The following is a 15,543-nucleotide window of genomic DNA, read 5'->3' as shown; positions in this document are numbered from 1 at the left end:
ATTAACTTTTGGCTATGAAGAAAAGATGTCAGGATAAAGTATTGCAGCTTATTACATATGGAGATGCACACTGGTCATTGTCATGCTGACCCGGTTACAGCCAAAAGCACCTACAAGGGTATATGGGCATCAGAACTGAACCATAGAGTAATAGAAGAAAGGGTTCTGGTCTGATGAATCATGTTTTCTTGTACATCACGTAGATGGGTAGAGGTGTATAACTTACCTGGGGAGAAACATGGCCTCCAGGCGCACCTTAGGAAGAAGGCAAACTCCGGGGAAGTAATCTATAGTTGTATGTGCCAAACATTACATTTTATCACCCTTTTGGAATTTTTTTTATATAAAGTGACCAACCCCAATATAATAAATAATACAGAATTTTACATTTTCATTGTACAATTTTTAAGTCATATCCTCACTTGGAGTATCCTACACAACCATATATATATATATATATATATATACAGTCATGGCCAAAAGTATTGAGAATGACACAAATAGTAATTTTTCCAAAGTTTACTGCTTCATTTTTTGTAATGGCAATTTGCATATACTCCTGAATGTCAAAGAGTGATCAGCTTAACAGCAATTACTGTACTTGCAAAGTCAATATTTGCCCAGAAAATGAACTTTAACCCCCAAAACACATTTCAACATCATTGCAGTCCTGCCTTAAAAGGAGCAGCTAACATCGTTTTAGTGATTGATCCATTAACACAGGTGTGGGTGTTGATGAGGACAGGGCTGGCGATCAATCAGTCATGATTAAGTAAGAATGACATCTCTGGACACTTTAAAAGGAGGCTGGTTCTTGGTATCATTGTTTCTCTTCAGTTAACCATGGTTATCTCTAAAGAAACACGTGCAGCCATCATTGCACTGCACAAAAATGGCCTAACAGGGAAGAGTATCGCAGCTACAAAGATTGCACCTCAGTCAACAATCTATCGCATCATCAACAACTTCAAGGAGAGAGCTTCCATTGTTGTCAAAAAGGCTCCAGGGCGCCCAAGAAAGACCAGCAAGCGCCAGGACCGTATCTTAAAACTGTTTCAGCTGCGGGATCGGACTACCAGCAGTGCCGAGCTTGCTCAGGAATGGCAGCAGGCTGGTGTGAGTGCTTCTGCACGCACTGTGAGGCGGAGACTCTTTGAGCAAGGGCTAGATTCAAGGAGGGCAGCAAAGAAGCCACTTCTTTCCAGAAAAAACATCAGGGACCGACTGATATTCTGCAAAAGGTACAGGGAGTGGACTGCTGAGGACTGGGGCAAAGTCATTTTCTTTGATGAATCCCCTTTTCGATTGTTTGGGACATCTGGAAAACAGCTTATTCGGAGAAGAAGAGGTGAGCGCTACCACCAGTGTTGTCTCATGCCAACTGTAAAGCATCCTGAAACCATTCATGTGTGGGGTTGCTTCTCAGCCAAGGGAATCGGCTCACTCACAGTCTTGCCTAAAAACACAGCCATGAATAAAGAATGGTACCAGAATGTCCTCCAAGAGCAACTTCTCCCAACCGTCCAAGAGCAGTTTGGCGCCCAACAATGCCTTTTCCAGCATGATGGAGCACCTTGCCATAAAGCAAAGGTGATAACTAAATGGCTCATGGAACAAAACATAGAGATTTTGGGTCCATGGCCTGGAAACTCCCCAGATCTTAATCCCATTGAGAACTTGTGGTCAATCATCAAGAGACGGGTGGACAAACAAAAACCAACAAATTCTGGCAAAATGCAAGCATTGATTATGCAAGAATGGACTGCTATCAGTCAGGATTTGGTCCAAAAGTTGATTGAGAGCATGCCAGGGAGAATTACAGAGGTCTTGAAGAAGAAGGGGCAACACTGCAAATATTGACTTGCTGCATTAACTCATTCTAACTGTCAATATAACCTATTGGTACTCATAATATGATTGCAATTATATTTCTGTATGTGATATAAGCATCAGACAAACACTAATAAAAACCAGAGGCTAGCAGATCATGTGAAAATATAATTTTGGTGTCATTCTCAACACTTTTGGCCATGACTGTATATATATATATATATATATATATATATATATATGTATATATATATATTCTCTATCTCAAGTCTTGGAGCAGAAATACTTCACATACAGAATCTGTTGCTATAGTGAGCTTATTGTTCTGTTCATGATTGCAGTTTGTGAGCTCCGATCTCCTTCTATGGGTGAATTTCTTTGGGGTCTTGAATCCTCTGGCTGGTTAAAACACGTGAAAACAATCCTAGATGCTGGTATCTTCATTGCAAAGGTAAGATGTGTTGTATCTGTTCATATTCTACTGCTGCTTGTCTGATTTGTACTATTCTAGGCACGGACTGTACAAAAATGATCCTTTTAGTGCTGAGAATAAACGAGATTTGTAATTATATAAATGTGTAATATTTTACATTTAATTTGCACATTTAGGCCGTGTCAGAAGAGGGCGCCAGCGTGCTCGTTCATTGTTCTGATGGATGGGACCGCACCGCTCAGGTCTGCTCTGTATCCAGTCTGTTACTTGACCCCTATTACCGAACCATCAGAGGATTTATGGTAAGAGGTTTTATTTCATATACTCTATGTACTGGTGGAGATTTACGGAGTTGATATTTTTTGCATAGTGTAACTTTTATTTTTCCCAATTACTATTAGGTGTTAATTGAAAAAGACTGGATTTCATTTGGACACAAATTTAATCACAGGTAACCCTGGTCACTGCACATATGTTGGAAAAGTCAAACAGAGTCACTTATTTACAGAGGGCCTTTCACCAAATTTTTCATGTTGAACTGAAAACACGTTGTAGCTTCAGAGCAGAAAAAAAAAAAATGATTAGTTCTTTTTTTATTTTGCATCTCTGTTGCAGGGATATTAACAATCAAAGTATTTGTCACCTAATGAGTTAATTTTCGTTACATCCAAGTGGGTGTTATCAGAGAGCTTTCACTGTGGGGCATGTACTTCTCCTTGTACGATGCTGTCCAATTATAAACAGGCAGCAAGATGCTAGAAAAAGAACACGTCCACACCATATCTTACAGCAGGTTTCTCAGTGTGTGGGTTATAATGAAAGCCCGGATCTCCTGGTCTAACCTCCTGCATGATTAGAATATCAACTGTATTCAAATCCCATCAATCAACACATTTCAGATATGGGCCCAGCAGTCAGTGTGGGGCTAGGGTCAGCACAGCTGAGTTTAGCTGTGTCACTTTCCAAATCTTCCATCAGCTCTCCTCCTCTCAGCAAAAGAGACAAAAAAAACCACCATACATTCTAATATAATATACTTACTGTAATTTTTCTGTGCCATTCCCAGTCTCAGGCGGTTTTGGAGCGCAGTCCACCTGAAAAAGATGTTGCATGCATATACCCCAATTGCATTGCTTCAGCATATTTTTTTTTTTTTTTTTTATGGTATGGAAATTTAGATGGGGATCCCAAGGAGGTGTCCCCAGTGATAGACCAGTTCCTGGAATGTGTCTGGCAGCTCATGGAGCAGTTTCCCTGTGCGTTTGAATTTAATGAGAGATTCTTGGTCCACATACAACACCATATATACTCCTGTCAGTATGGAAACTTTCTGTGCAACTGCGAGAAGGAGAGGAAGGAACTGATGTGAACTTTCATTGGGAAAGCGCGGTGGATGCTGGGTGTGACGCGTGGGGAGGAGGTGTAACCCTGCCCACAACCCAGCAGCCACCGTAGGGACCCCAGCGCTGAGTCACGCCTCACTTGTCGTGACATCAGCGTGGGGTCACGTGATGCCTGTGAGCGGCCACCGATAGCGAAGCTCACAGGCATTATCAGCAACGCAAGCTAATTACAAAATGTCTTAGGGGCCCCGGGGGGATACATTGGGGGGGGGTAATATAAAGTACTGGACAACTTCTTTAACATTACAAAGCATTGGAGAAACTTTATAACATATTTATCCATACGAGAAGAACACTGATAACACAATGATGGTAAAATGGACACACTGATACCATTTTTTCACATACCTGTTTAAACCTGTACATGTGAATGAGGCCTTCTGCTGATCACTGAAGAGCCCCATTCTCAGCATCGCTAAAAGTCCCATCGGTCAGACCTCCTGCATTCAGAAAGTTATCTCCTAACCCTTTACAGCAGTGGTTCTCAACTCCAGTCCTCAGGACCCACCAACAGGCCATGTTTTCAGGATTTCCTTAGTATTGCACAGCTGATAATTGCATCACCTGCACAGGCAATAATTCCATCACCTGTGCAATACTAAGGAAATCCTGAAAACATGATCTGTTGGTGGGTCCTGAGGACTGGAGTTGGGGAACACTGCTGTAAAGGGACTGTCAGTACAGAAGGACTGTTCAAATCAAGTACAGGCGCTCGGTGCACCGTGGTGGGGCCAAGCAGTTCAGTGCATCTTTCCATCTACTTTTTGGAACCGGATTTTCCAATTTTGACTATGAAGCTACACAGCTACTATGCAAAGAAACACTGAAAGCTATAGAACTTGTGGCTCATTCATATAAGAGAATCAGGCACAGTTTCACCAGTTTGGTCAGTGTCAGTTTTTATCATTAGAGTTTGGCCTGAGCTTCAGTTTCTTCATCTTTTTCCATCAAACAGACCTGGGAAACTGGACAGCGCTCAGATGGCAATTAATTGTTGGGCGATTTTTTTTTTTCAATGACCCATGGATGTGCATTGTTAATTTTGACCTGACACTCAGATAACTATCGTACATTTTGCCACGATTTTCCGTCTCTCAAACAATCACAGATATGTGAATGGCCCCATTCACTCTTCTAGGTACAAGTGCTATCTGGAAATAACACAAATAGGACTCGTACACAAAAAATGTACGTCTGAATGAGCCCTTAGTGTTAGTGCAGGTTGCAGTGGTGACGGCTATACTTGCAGCTCTCATAATCTCAATATATCAGTGATGCAATCATCATCTTCCAGAATTCAGGAGAGGACCTACTCCCTCTGGTCTTACCTGTGGAAGCAGCGGTTGGATTACATGAACCCTCTGTACAGAGCAGATCACAGTCAGACCCAAGGAACTCTGAGACCACACACCACTCCATGCCACTTCAGGTAAGAGGTTATTCTGATTCCTCCTCTGCACTGAATAAAGCAGCAGAACTCTAACACACCATATACTTATCATTCATATATAGAAACATCAACCCTAACTTTACAGGTGAAAGAAGCGGGTGACGTATCATGAGCCCAATGTGTCCTTCAGTGGTGAAATCCAAGGCCCAACACTCTTCCCACTTGTAACCATGGTCTACATTTAGGGGTTGCATCAGAACTCACTCGTCAGTTCTATCTTCTGCCTGGCACAAATCAATTCACTTTAGACAGATTTACAGACATCTATGACAGCTTGTGACACGGTGATTCATTTTGCACATATTTAGACTGCGATAAAGTATTGATCTTTGGGGGTCAGACCGCTGGGACCCCCAACAATCCCCAGGAGGTTCTGTAGAGCAAGCTTTGAACAGAGCAGAGGTGGAGCATGTACATCTCTACTCCATTCATTCTCTGTGGAACTGACCCCTAGCGATCAATTCCTAAATCCTGTTGATAGGGGATTACTTATATACTTGGTACAACCCCTTTATTAGGGCATGCGGATGTCCCTGATCGGGAACTTTCTATATAAACGCATAATATAAAGTCGAGTTTGGGTCAGGAGACCTGAAGCCAGTCTTTGCATTGAAGCATACTCAGACCGCAAAACACACGTGTGAATCCAGGCAAAAGCTGTTTTTTTTGTTTGCCTGTACAAAACAGACCAATTTTGCAAGTGTGTTAGATCCAATTTTCAGGCATATTTAGTCCACATGTCCGTTTTTATCAATGGTTTTGCCATATGCAAAAACAACGTGACAGAGGTTTCCCAAGCTTCTTCAAGTACCCAGTCAGTGAAAATGAAGAATAGCAGTAGGATGCAACTTGGATGTCCGCAAATAAGGTCAATGTAGGGGATGTCTCTGTTTATATACAGACCATCAGTCAGCAAAATAACAGAACGGACATGTGAATAGTGTAAGGATAGGATGTGTCAGTGTGCTGTCCGAGTAATGAGGCCCAACTTGCCACCACATATTTTCACTGATCTGAAGTCACCAGCCATAGATCAGCCACTGAGGGACTCATTAGGACTCGCTCACATTGCCACGTAACACGGCCGAGTGCTAGTGCTATGTGATGTTTTATCGGATAGCACTCGGACCAATAATATACTATGTTATCCGAGTGCAGTCTGATGTACGTGCACAGAGACAATGGAGAAGATGGAAAAATTAAGTCCTCCATCTTCCTCCACACCTGTGCTGCAATTCTTCCATGCGAGAAAATTGGATCACACTCAGAGTTAAAGCAGAGTGTCATTAGCATAATCGGCCCAATTCTCTGGCATGGGAGAATATACAGCATTGTGAGCTAGCCCTTCATGTGTGTACCATGAGCTAGCACGTCTTAAGAACATATATCATGAGAATTGCTCGATGATAATCTTCTGTACTTGTGCATATACTAACTCTTCAAACTTATTTTTCACCATGGAAGTGTAGCACCCTGAGGATTCGGCTGCTACAGGGGTATTGCACCCCAACCCAGAGGTGTGGTATTCCACTCCCGGGTAAGGGTGGAGTGTGGAACTGAGCTTAGTAGGCTGCATGCACTACATACAGTACAGACCAAAAGTTTGGACACACCTTCTCATTTAAAGATTTTTCTGTATTTTCATGACTTTGAAAAATTGTACATTCACACTGAAGGCATCAAAGCTAAGAATTAACACATGTGGAATTATATACTTAACAAAAAAGTGTGAAACAACTGAAAATATGTCTTATATTCTAGGTTCTTTAAAGTAGCCACCTTTTGCTTTGATGACTGCTTTGCACACTCTTGGCATTCTTTGGAGGAGCTTCAAGAGGTAGTCACTGGAAATGGTTTTCACTTCACAGGTGTGCCCTCTCAGGTTAAATAAGAGGGATTTCTTGCCTTATAAATGGGGTTGGGACCATCAGTTGTGTTGTGCAGAAGTCAGGTGGATACATAGCTGATAATCCTACTGAATAGACTGTTAGAATTTGTATTATGGCAAGAAAAAAGCAGCTAAGTAAAGAAAAACGAGTGGCCATCATTACTTTAAGAAATGAAGGTCAGTCAGTCCGAAAAATTGGGCAAACTTTGAAAGTGTCCCCAAGTGCAATTGCAAAAACCATCAAGCGCTACAAAGAAGCTGGCTCACATGAGGACCACCCCAGGAAAGGAAGACTAAGAGTCACCTCTGCTTCTGAGGATAAGTTTATCCGAGTCACCAGCCTCAGAAATCGCAGGTCAACAGCAGCTCAGATTAGAGACCAGGTCAATGCTACACAGAGTTCTAGCAGCAGACACATCTCTACAACAACTGTTAAGAGGAGACTTTGTGCAGCAGGCCTTCATGGTAAAATAGCTGCTAGGAAACCACTGCTAAGGACAGGCAACAAGCAGAAGAGACTTGTTTGGGCTAAAGAACACAAGGAATGGACATTAGACCAGTGGAAATCTGTACTTTGGGCTGTTGAGTCCAAATTTGAGATCTTTGGTTCCAACCACCGTGTCTTTGTGCGACGCAGAAAGGTGAACGGATGGACTCTACATGCCTGGTTCCCACCGTAAAGCATGGAGGAGGAGGTATGATGGTGTGGGGATGCTTTGCTGGTGACACTGTTGGGGATTTATTAAAAATTTAAGGCATACTGAACCTGCATGGCTACCACAGCATCTTGCAGTGTCATTCTATTCCATCCGGTTTGCATTTAGTTGGACCATCATTTATTTTTCAACAGAACAATGACCCCAAACACACCTTCAGGCTGTGTTTTAGGGCTATTTGACCAAGAAGGAGAGTGATGGGATGCTACGCCAGATGATCTGGCCTCCACAGTCACCAGACCTGAACCCAATCGAGATGGTTTGGGGTGATCTGGACCGCAGAATGAAGGCAAAAGGGCCAACAAGTGCTAAGCATCTCTGGGAACACCTTCAAGATTGTTGGAAGACCATTTCCGGTGACTGCCTATTGAAGCTCATCAAGAGAATGCGAAGAGTGTGCAAAGCAGTCATCAAAGCAAAAGATGGCTACTTTGAAGAGCCTAGAATATAAGACATATTTTCAGTTGTTTCACACTTTTTTAAGTATATAATTCCACATGTGTTAATTCATAGTTTTGATGCCTTCAGTGTGAATGTACAATTTTCATAGTTATGAAAATACAGAAAAATCTTTAAATGAGAAGGTGTGTCCAAACTTTTGGTCTGTACTGTACATCCCATTTCCGGGGGACAGAACAACGGTACTCCCACCAGTATATGTGCAGGTACGACAGCGTCTGTCCCTGGCTGGAGTGGGAGGGGGGTGGAACATCCCAGTAGTGTAGGGGCAGATAGGGGGAGTAGTCTGGGTAAATGTAGGAGCTCATTGGGTGCTGGTCACCTGAGCTCACGCATAGAGGGAGTATATAAGGTGGGCACCATCTTAGGACAGGGTCAGTCAGTCAGTCAGTCAGTTAGTGAGTCTGCGAGTCAGCAGCACTCCAGGAGAGGAGAAGGAAGAGGGACCCAGAGGCGCAGGACGAGAGGGGACCCCAAGAGCCCGTATGAGAACTGATAAGGGTGAAGGGTCGGCAAAAGGGTACCGGATCCCAAGCTGGTGCCACGACCCTCACCAAATCCACCAGAATGGCACACCGAGCATAGGGTCAGGGAAGCCAGAGAAGGTTCAACCACCAAGAGACCCGAGGGAGCCGGACACAGGTGGATCCCTGGTGGGAACGGCCAGAAGAAGGGAGAGTCAGAAAGGAGCTCAGGACCATACTCAGGAATTGCCCGGGAGTTGGCCGAGTCCAGGACCTGGTGGACGCAGCACGGCTTGGGTGGTCACTGCTGTACAGAGTGACCCGAGCAACACCAGTGAGTAAAAACCCTGAACTGCATTTCATGCCTCTGAGTCTCCTTGCTGCACCTTCACAACCACCATCCTCCACGTCTGACCCCCTGAGGCTATACCCCTCCCGTTGGGGGTTATACTACCACAGCTGCACACACCACCAGCCTCAGCGGACCATCCTGCAGCGGCGGCCTTTTGACCGTAAATCAACGGGTGGCGTAGTCGACACTAAAAACATCTACAAGGACTGCCGCACACTGAGTTTGACACCCTGGGCACGGACCGGGTCACAGCCACTCGGAGACTACAACCCCCATCTGATCCGGCTCCGGGTATCCCTAACAACATGGCCCAGGGGGTGCGTCAGAAGGTTTTGGAGGGGCCTCTATAACCGATTTGAGAAAGGAATGCACCCTCGCCAGTCAGTCACTGATTTTCTACAGGCAGTAAAAGAAGAGACGCACAGCTGGAGGAGGAAATGGAGTTCATGGAGAAGGTGTGGTAGAAATACTGAAAATCCAGCTTCCTGGCCTATATGTTTTTGATGTTTATACCTCCGCTTAGGTTTCAGTGTAAACCAATTCAGCTTTTAATGGTGACTGAGAAACAATTTTAAATGATTATATATAGAAACCCTGCACAAGATAAAAAAGAGGCAATCATTTTTAGCCGATGCCCTACGTCTTTGGTGTTCTCCAACACAATAACTGGAAGTGAGCACCATTAAAGGGAATCTGTTACCAGGTTTTTGCTACCCATCTGAGTGCAGCGCAATATAGGGGCAGAGGCCCTGATTCCAACAATCTGTCACTTACTGGGCTACCTGCTGTCATTTTGATAAAATTACTGTGTTATCTGCAGCAGACCCCGCCCACATCACTGATTGACAGTTCTCTGACTGCTGAGCTCTGTATAACCCCACCCACACCACTGATTGGCCACTTTGTGTATGCTACATTTGCAGAAAGCTGCCAATCAGTGATGGGGGCTGGGTTGTACAGAGCTTATGAATATGTAGGACTACCTGGCAGCAGGTTTACTAGTCCCCAATGATAATCTGCTTGCTGATAAAATAGTGATTTTATAAAAACTACAGCAATCAGACCATTAAGTGACACATCACTGTAACCAGGGTCTCTACCTTGTGTCTTTTCAATGTCAGTAATGCCTGAGCACTGTGGCGTTATGGCTTTCTTATGGCACCAGAGAAGTTTGTTCATTGGTATAAAGTTTTCAAGTAAAGGTTCATTTAGGCAGGCCAATAATTGGGTTAGGGAGCGTTCCCTCATTCCCAACTGTTGGCTGCCTAAACAGGCCATCAAACATCCAATGGAGGGGCAAAACATTCATTGGTGTGATAATTTTTGAGCAAGTTTAAAAATTATCATTAGCAGCACATTGTCCTGTGTAAATGAGAAATGTGCTGACGATAACATAAGTGCGGCCGGCCTTACTAAACAGACCATTAAACCACTGCTGATCGACTTGCATGTAGAGGTTACATTAACATGCCCTAACCCAATGTAACTTTTGCTCTTGTCTAACAATTTTTCCTTTAGAGATTAACAAAACTGGAAACTCGAGAGTCAAATGAAACCTACAAGAATCTCAATGACCAGCCAAAAATCCACAACTTCCAGATATGCATCACCAAACACTCTCCGGCTAATACTCCCCAAGATTACAGCACCAACCTGAAGCTGTTTCCCTCTCGTAGTCCATCCCAAGGTGAGGAGGACTCGGCCCTGATCCTAACCCAGGACCATTTGAAGAGCTCGGACCCCGACCTGTCGGCTAACAGTGACCAGGAATCTGGGGTGGAGGACTTGAGCTGCCGGTCTCCGAGTGGTGGAGACTCGTTACCCAGCGAGGACAGTGGGAAGGATCCCGATTCAGATGAAGCAGTGTTCCTGACTGCTTAGAGGTCTTATTAACCACTTGCTATTATATTAGTGCTTCTATTTATTTATAGGGAGTGATGTAAGCTGGGAGGGATATACTGGGGGAAAAAAAAACATATCGACTTTGTTCACATGTATCAGTGGTAGTTTGTGCAGCGGAGACCAGATACTATTGTCCTATATAGTCGGTCTGATCCAGGCAATTGAACGACTGACAATTGGAAAAGTGCATACACAGGTTGACGAAACAATGACGGGGACACAATGATCGCTAATAATCTGGTATCCTGTTATCAGCAGCACGTCTCCTGTTTACACTGAGTAATGTGCTGCCGTTAAGAATTTTAATGAATGCATAAAATGTATCGCACCCAATGAAACGGTGCTTTCCTAGTTTGTCAGCCGATTGTGGTCCTGGTTAGATGGGCCAATAATCGTATGTTGAAATGATTCCTATGAGCGCTCGTTCATCGTTTATTGGCTCTACGCCTTAAGTGCGTGTCTGCAGCCTCCGGGAATATTCAGAAACAGTTATCTTTTTTTAAGAGCCAACCTTATAATGCATTTTGTTTCCTTTCATGATTTCAAACCACATGTCCGTGGAGCATGAATCCTGTCCCAATATATTTGTATATTTAAGGTTTGTCATTGACAAAGGTGCCCTGTACTGGAAATATGGACACTTACATGGTTTTCGGGTTTAGGTCCACTGTGTGAAAGATCTGAATGTGCTTTGCTTCTGTGTAAGTTGCTGGTAGACTAATGGTGGTCATCCAGGATCTGACATTGGGTATTAATCCCCTACCTCCTAGTTATGTTAGGCATGACTATCACATGTAAGGTTCTTGCCACCTGGCCGAGAAAAGTTCGAAAAAAAGGACGCAAGCATAAACTGTTTGGCCTGTGACCACAGCAATTTACAGTAAAACAATGTGATTTTCGTCACATGATTAAAACCATGACCCAATGTCTATGGCTGAATAATCCCTTAAAGACTAATGTTTTGTGCTATGGTATACCATCGGTCCGATCTTCTGTAACTTTATACTATTTCCACATAGACTGCCAATGAAACAAAACTTCAGAATCTCATTTGGAGACTTTAAAGGGGCTGTCCAAGACTTTATTGAAGGCCTATACTTGATCATCAATGTCTGATTGATAGCGCGTGCTGTAGCTGTTCCTGTGTCAACGGTGGCCAGAAATGCTCAGGTGCCGAGCTCTGTTGACGGAGTACTACATATCGGCCCCCCATTCAAATCATTAGGGGGCAGATGTGTAGTACGCAGCCGCAGCCACTATTCCCTCCACAGAGCTCCGCAGTGCAGCTCCGCTAATGAGCACCCCAATTGATCAAACATTGATGACTTATCTTAAAGAGGTGGTCACTACATTGTATAATGCCCCCATCAAATTACACCTTTTAAATACCTGCAGCCGGGGTCACGTGATGCAGACTGAGCAGTCAGCAATAGCGCCACCCACAGGTACATATGGAAGCAGGAGGTATTTACAAAAACATTTATTTAGTTAACATGTGTAAATCGATGGGGTCATTATACAATGTAGTGGACCACCTCTTTAAAGAAAGGCCATCAATGTTAAAGTCCGGGACAACCCCTTTAATTATTAATCGGTATCGGTACAGATCTATTAGACTTTTCAGAACTTCAATATAGGTCCATCCTTCAAACAGATGCCAAAAAGTACAGTATGTTGCAAACTTTAATGGAAGCATTCCTGTATGAATACAATATTGGAGGAAATAAAGAAAAAAAAACAAAAAGCTTTGGCACTTTTATGTAGGTCTCCATAATATAGTGGGGAGAGACTTTCTTATTGACTTATATAAGTGAGGTAGAGCAGTAACCCCAAAGAAATTGAAAAATCAGCTGTGGTCCCTATAGGATGGCCCTACACATTGCATTTCCCATCACTTTTTTGAGAATACATTGGGGTGGAATAATAAGATACCACTTTTGAAAAGCGAAAATAAAAGCCGATAATAAGAATTTATAGTCCAGAATTTACTGGTCACTTTTGTATTTCTGTAGGAATTCCAGCTCTGTACGTTGCAGATATCCTGCCCATCAGCGGATTAGCGGGGTCCCGCGTACTTGAATCCTTGCATGTTATCTGGGGGCTAAGAGCCATAGGGCTCTCTCTAAGTGCTTCCGACACTGGTTTTCAGAAAACGTACTGATCCTTTTATATTCGTGCTGCAAGGTAGTTACATGTGGGGTCTCAGCGTCACATTACTGGGCTAGTACTAATATGGTAAGAGTCAATGTTGTGTAGTATCCCCCCGCCATCCTTTACGTGTCTGCCTGCTGCATAGTGAACGGCTGCCATCTTGAATGCTCATTGAAGCTGCTATTAGTTTTTTTTGTAAATTGCATGGATAATCTTACCAGAATAATCGTTCTCACTTCTTGACTTGTCTGCTCATTGTGACCAATATCATATTGGTTTTATAGAGGAGTTTACAAGTGCTTGTAGAGCTACAATACAAGAACAAAGCTCCTAGATGTAATAGGAAGATCATCATAAAATGACCGACCCTCCCAACTGCAGATTCCAAAATCTTCTGAAGATGCAGCTTATAAGTGAGGTCCGTGATGGTCAGAAGCAGCGTCTTCTTCCCATGATCTGTGCCTGGGGTGGGAGCCCAGCGATGTAGGGGCTGAGCCGCAGTAACAGACATGGGGCCGTGTCTGCGGGGGAAGGTGGGGAATAGAGTTTTCATTTTCTAATCCAGGACAACCCTTTTAAAAGTAGAACTCCCAAAAACAATGAAAGGGAAAGCCTCTTAAAGGGGCACTAATCCTCCAAATGAATGATGGCAAAAAATAGAGCAGCTCTTACTTTTGTCCAGTCTCAACATGATCCTAAAAGAGATGGGGCCAGAGTCATCAAGAGCGGCGCTGTTCACATTGGTCTTGATGAGGAGGTGTGCTGGAGTCAGACAGACGCTCACGGTTCATGAAAAGGTGCATGCTTCTTCCTGAATTGAGAACGCACCGTGGGGCAATAAACAAATATGCAACATGTGAATGAGATTTTGTGGCTATTTATGGTACAAAGATTAAAAAAAAACAATTCTGCACAAGCACTGTGTGTGAACAAACCCCAACGGTGGAGCCGCAGTTCTTTTGGGAGTTCTCCTTGATTGCAAAGGGTTTTGTGTGTTTTTTTTATATATATTATTTATGGTTTATTTATTGATGCCATCATTGCTTATTTTTGTGACGAGTATAATAAAATCATGATCTATTTTTTTATTTTGTGTTGCATATTTTGGCTGTAATTTATATGCAGAAATTGATTTTTGTTTTAAGATATTTTAAAATATGTTGTCAAGCAATATTACCCTAATTGTGACTATATCAGTACAAAGTACGTATGTAAAGTAGTTTATTCCGTAATGTGCAATTAGAATATTTTTGTAAACTCCCTTGTGTTGTGTGTGTGCTGGTGTGTATAGATTAGATTGGGCCTCTGTCCTTTACAGACATAGCATTAGAGTCATTTATGCTGCACTTATAGAAGATGCTAAAGAATTACACTACAGGTTTTTTAATACAATTTTCTTTTCTTTTTTAAAGCAATACTTTACTCACCCTCTCTGGGTCTAATGCAGAGTGTCAGCTATTTGTCACATTGACAGCGCTGCAGCCAGTCAGTGAGTTCAGTGACTCTGAGCAAGTAGTGCCGTTAACTCGGGCAAAGCTGCTGATCTCAGTTATTGGTTGCAGCGCTGTCGACGTGCGGCCAAAGGACAGTAACAGACACTGGGAGCAGTGGCAGAGACCCTGTGCTGGACCCAAGGAAGGTGACTAGTGCACAGTTACAAAAAAAAACAGCTTCACCAACGGGTTAAAGGAAAATCCCTTTAACCCTCAACTGGTGAGGTGGGGGTTGCCACACCCCAGGGAATTTTTGTTCGGCTGCCATTCATTGAAAAATGCTGGTATGAGGATACGTGTCTCACTAGCTTCCATCCATTTGTGGGTGTCAAAAATTTGTTACACTCATATGCAATCAATCGCCAATAAGAAAACGATTAAAACAAACGTGATCTTCGCATTTTCTGTAAAAATAAGAGATTTCTAAACACTGGGGTATAGGAAACCCCACCTCACCAGTTGCGTGACAAAAACCCCACCTCACCAGTTGAGGGTTAATGAAGCAGATAATCTGGCACAGATCAGCAATGGAATGGGGAATTTTACAAGATCAGAAGCAAGAAACTGAGCAGAAAATTAGGAAATTACCCTGATAACATTTTGAATTAGCAGCTTGTTTTTGGGCTCTCTATACCAATCCAAGGGAGGTTTGTATACTTTATGACGGACATGTAATAATTCAGAATATTTGATGGTTTGGAATTTATTAGATCCCCCAGGTGAATTACCCCAATACTATAAAATGGACATAAATGACACATAAATCTGTGCGGTTACAAAGTAACATTGACGCTCCTCCCCAACTCCCCGTACAGAATGACATGCCCTCGGGTCAGGAGTGTCTACAGCTTCATAGAAATATATAAAGCAGTCACGTTAGGGTCGGGAAAGTCCGTGCATGGACTGATTACCACGGACGTCTGAATGAGTCTTTATTGACTAATAAAGTCACTATTGATCACAGGGGTTAAAACGGTCAGGATTGGAGTTCATCTCCAATGT

At 43.1% G+C, this 15,543-nt stretch overlaps 1 protein-coding gene across 1 annotated transcript; it reads left to right on the top strand.

Annotated features, from left to right (window-relative positions):
• Positions 1-2,109: 2,109 nt before the first annotated feature.
• LOC141176213 (phosphatidylinositol-3-phosphate phosphatase MTMR7-like) lies at positions 2,110-9,418 on the top strand. The gene is made up of 4 exons (XM_073660200.1): positions 2,110-2,281; positions 2,440-2,565; positions 4,961-5,095; positions 9,325-9,418. Exons 1-4 carry the CDS (start codon positions 2,162-2,164, stop codon positions 9,343-9,345), a joined length of 402 nt encoding a protein of 133 aa, XP_073516301.1. The 5' UTR covers positions 2,110-2,161; the 3' UTR covers positions 9,346-9,418.
• The last annotated feature ends 6,125 nt before the right edge of the window (positions 9,419-15,543 follow it).

The sequence above is a fragment of the Phyllobates terribilis genome, unplaced genomic scaffold (genome assembly GCF_046119375.1).
Source record: "Phyllobates terribilis strain yellow unplaced genomic scaffold, ASM4611937v1 Scaffold_17__1_contigs__length_24005725, whole genome shotgun sequence".
NCBI classification, from domain to species: domain Eukaryota; kingdom Metazoa; phylum Chordata; class Amphibia; order Anura; family Dendrobatidae; genus Phyllobates; species Phyllobates terribilis.
The sequence above is the reverse complement of the archived record's forward strand: the minus strand, read 5'-3'. Positions and strand labels throughout refer to the sequence as shown.

Coding starts and splice junctions, on each gene's coding strand:
- LOC141176213 (XM_073660200.1), top strand. CDS start 2,162: ATGATTGCAGTTTGTGAGCTCCGATCTCCTTCTATGGGTGAATTTCTT. Junction 2,282..2,439: donor CTGGTATCTTCATTGCAAAG/GTAAGATGTGTT, acceptor TTGCACATTTAG/GCCGTGTCAGAAGAGGGCGC. Junction 2,566..4,960: donor GAACCATCAGAGGATTTATG/GTAAGAGGTTTT, acceptor ATCATCTTCCAG/AATTCAGGAGAGGACCTACT.